Below are 4,228 nucleotides of genomic sequence, written 5' to 3'. Positions count from 1 at the left end.
TTTTTTTGGTAATTATTCAATTTTTCCCCAATCATAATAGGTAGGTAATTAAAGTATATATACACACACATGCACACACACTTATATGTGTATAGACATATATTCTTGTATGTATATACAGCTAATATAATGCAACTAATATATTAATATATCCATATTTTAACTAATGTGGTATTTAAGGGGTATCTATAAGTTGTAGCAGTTTCTTCTTTAGAAAAATGGTTAAATGTAAATTAACTGAGTACGGACTCTAAAAAGTCATAAAAATAACACCATAGCCAATCCAAAAAAGGTAAAAAAAAAATAATGATGATACACACAAATATTATTTAAATACAAAAATGTACAGTAGCAAGCATTAGTATGTCCAAAATTTTATTTCCTGAGAATATTCACAAAACTCCTAAATCTTTGGCAAGAATGATGAAGAGAATAAGAAACGATACAAATAATATTATAAAAGAAAACTGGAACAAAGTATAGAGTAGGATAGAAATCAATAAGGGAATGTTATAAACATATTAATGTTTACAGCATAAATGAAATGGACCAACTCCTAGAAAATTATAAACAATTATGACTGACTCAAGAAGACATCATAAGTAATCCTTTAATAGCTGAACATCTATAGTCCTTTCTTATGTAAAGTCTGTACTTAAAAAAAAAAAAAAGAAAAGCCAAACAGTGGGCCAGAATAGAGTCCAAAGATAGACCTACATAGGTATGTAAACTTGATGGCACAGCTGATACCCTGCATACATCCAGAAATCATGTACTATATCATATACGTTTCTAGAGAAATTGGTTGCACAAAATGAAGCCCTACTGAGTAGAGAAAATAGTCTGTTGGACATGGAAGAGCATATGCTTTGGTGTCATTTCATAAAAATGAGTCATGTCCTCCTAGTGTTTGGATAAGTCATTAAAGATAGTGTAAGCCATAGTTGGTAACTAAAAATGTTAATGGATGGAATCTCAGTTAGGTGTTCATGTGCTGTGGGGAAAATCAAAGTGTTATATGATGGAGAGATATGGTTGTGGATATGCTGCTTTAGAAATAGGAGTGAGAGAAATCTTTCATGAAATATTTGAGATGGGACTTGAATGTGAGAAGGAGCCAGTCATATGATGTGTTGAAGAAATATAAGTTCAAATCAAAATCACAGTCATATTTTGAATGCATGAACTCTCCAAAGACGATGCGCTAGGGAGCTGTCCTTGAGTGGTGGGGCTGATTGTTCATCTGCTGAAACAAGGAATTTGCATTATCATTTTGCCAGGCTCCACCATGGGGGTTAATGGACCCCTCCCTTGTAAAAACCAAGATTCCGCTCCACATAATGATTCTGTATGTTTCTTTGGATGGTGGCTATGAGTTCAATTTTTTTTTCTTTAGGGGAGAGTCCTGTCCACAGTACTAGAGATGTTTAGCTATTAAAGGATTACTTATGTTAGATATTAAAGGATTACTGGTTCTCTACATCTGTTATTCTTAAATTGTACTCCCTCTAAAAAAAAATAAAACTATATAGTCCCTTAAATGAATCAATTGATTTTTATCTAATTACTATCAATGGGCTCCCCCATTCTAGATCTGCAGTGATCAATATGCAGACACGTGTGGCTATTGAGTACTTGAAATGTGGTTAATGCAACTGAGAAACTAAATGTTAACTTTACAATTCTACTTAATATAAAATACAAATTGTAAAATTGAAACAATATAAAAATTGTTGTACTGCCTACATGTTAAAAATAATCTGTATCCATGAGGGATTGGTTTCAGGACCCCCAGTGGATATCAAAATCCACAGATATTCAAGCACCACATTTGGCCCTGTGGGACCCATAGATATAAAATGTGGACCTACTGTACATAGGATGGTTTGGTTTTAGTAACACATATAATCAAAATTAATTCTGCTTGTTTCTCCCTATGTTTTTAATGCAGCTACCAGAAAACCTAAAATTACATATTTATCTTACTTTCTTTTCTGCTAGATAGTACTGCTTTAGACAAAAAGAGATTGGTCTGTGAAGGGGATGAGGTATAAAATTGAAAGTAATTAAAGACTTAGTGTACTTTTTGAATAAAAATGTAAATTTCTTTCTCATTTAAAAAGAAGAAACGCCAAGATCACAACAGGAACTGATAGTCATGAAAATGAAATACACTTAGGAACAGTTTCTGTTCACCAAAGAACAAGGTATATACGTCAAACCCTTTTGACTTGAGAAGACTTCTCAGGTGTAACCACTGCAAGACACTCACTGAAAATCGATGTTAGCAGCTTATAGAATGAGAGAAAGTGTTTGCAAGCAACACGTGTGATAAGGTGTTCATATCCAAAATATATAAGGAACTCAGACAACTCAAAAGTAAAATACCAACCTGATTTTTTAAAATGTACCAAGAATCTGAATAGACATTTCTCAAAAGAAGACATACAAATGGCAAATAGGTATATGAAAAAAATGCTCAACGTCACTAATCATCAGAGAAATTCAAAGTAAAACCACAATGGAATTTCACCACACACCTGTTAGAATGGCCATTATCAAAAAAGACAAATCATAACAGGTATCGAAGAGAATGTGAAGAAAAGGGAACCTTGCACACTGTCAATGGGAATGTAAGTTTGTACAGCCATTATGGAAAACAGTACGGAGTTCCTTCCAAAAATTAAAAATAGAACTATGAGGTGATTCCACAATCCCCCTTTTGAGCATATATTCAAAGAAAATAAAATCAGTATGTCGAAAAGAGATCTGCACTCCCATGTTCATTGCAGCACTATTCACAATAGCCAAGATATGAGATCAACCTAAGTATCTATCAATGGATGAACGGATAACAAAAATATGGTCTATATATACAGTGGAATAATATTCATCATTCAAGTAAAAGAAAATCCTGTCGCTTATGAAATGGTGGATGAACCTGGAGGACATTGTGCTGAGTAAAATAAGCCAGGCACAGAAAGACAAATACTGCACGATCTCACTTGTACGTGGAATGTAATAATTTGAAGTCATTGAAATAGTGCATAAAATTGTGGTTACCCAAGACTGGAGATTGCGACTTTCAGAGATGTTGAAAAAAGGATACAGAGTTTCAATTAGATAGAAGAAGTTCAAAAGATCTATTATACAACGTGGCAAGAATGGTTAATAACAATATATTGTATTCTTGAAAATTAAGAGCGAATTTAAGAGTTCTCTCTTCCGCTTCCCCAGCAAACTCTACAGTTGGTTTATATTTCCCACCTGTAATTCCTCAATACTCGCTCTTCGATCCTCTCCACCTGGACTATTTCTGCCCCTACCCCTCTATTTGGGGGTAATAAATGGAGACCTTCTGAATAGCCACAAAAGCCTCCATGTCACCACCAAATGTTGAGGGGTATGTATCAGTCCTCTTCTTGTGAGTCCTTTCAACAGAAACAAAACTATGAATCACTTTTCTTTTCTTCAGAAAGGACCTCTTTGGAGTAGGACAGTGGTTGTGAGGGACTTGAAGGAGGGGAGAAATGCAAGATGATGGCCAAAGGGTAGAAAGTTTCAGTTATGCAAGATAAATAACTTCTGGAGATCTTCTATACAGCATAATGCTTCTAATTAACAGTGTTGCTTTGTGTACATAAAATTTGCTTGGAGGGTAGATCTTATGTTAAGTGTTTTTATCAACACATGAAAACAAGATGGGGGTGGAAGGATACTTTGGATATGGATATGTCTGGGTCCTTGATGGCAGTGACGGTTCACAGATGTATACTTATCAAGTATATTCATATATTCTGAGAGTCATATAAATTAAATATGTACAGTGTTTACATGTCAATCATCTCTCAATAAAGTTATTAAAAATTAAGAGAAAAATAATTTTATATAGCAAGGACCTTTTTACATGCATATAATTGCAGACACCAAGTGGTCCATCAAACCTCTAAAGACTCTCCAAGAGAGCACATAAGAGAAAGTTAGTTCCTGGATTTAGTTACTTGTGGAATTCAGACTTTCCTTAGGAGACACATTGTAACTTTTAAATCAGACCAAAGAAAAAAAGTTTCTCCTTGGAGGAAATAAGTCCATCTTCTCCTACTGCTGCCTACATGGACACAAAATTGGCTGAAAATTTTCATTCTGATATCATTTTGTACCCCAAGGGAGCGGAATTGTTTGGAGAGTTGGGGGTGGGGGAAAGAGCACAATTCATTTAATGAGAGTT

The 4,228-nt window shown here is 34.4% G+C and overlaps 1 protein-coding gene across 1 annotated transcript in view; it reads left to right on the top strand.

Moving 5' to 3' along the window:
- The window catches only part of LOC103610731 (olfactory receptor 7E24-like), a 2,700-nt gene extending 2,217 nt beyond the window's left edge, over positions 1-483 (top strand). The window contains exon 2 of the mRNA XM_008594837.1: positions 411-483. Coding sequence (XP_008593059.1) covers positions 411-483 — 73 coding nt within the window. The remainder of the gene's footprint in view (positions 1-410) is intronic.
- The last annotated feature ends 3,745 nt before the right edge of the window (positions 484-4,228 follow it).

Source organism: Galeopterus variegatus, unplaced genomic scaffold (assembly GCF_000696425.1).
Source record: "Galeopterus variegatus unplaced genomic scaffold, G_variegatus-3.0.2 Scaffold11676, whole genome shotgun sequence".
In the NCBI taxonomy this organism is placed as follows: domain Eukaryota; kingdom Metazoa; phylum Chordata; class Mammalia; order Dermoptera; family Cynocephalidae; genus Galeopterus; species Galeopterus variegatus.
This window is presented reverse-complemented; position numbering and strand designations above follow the sequence as displayed.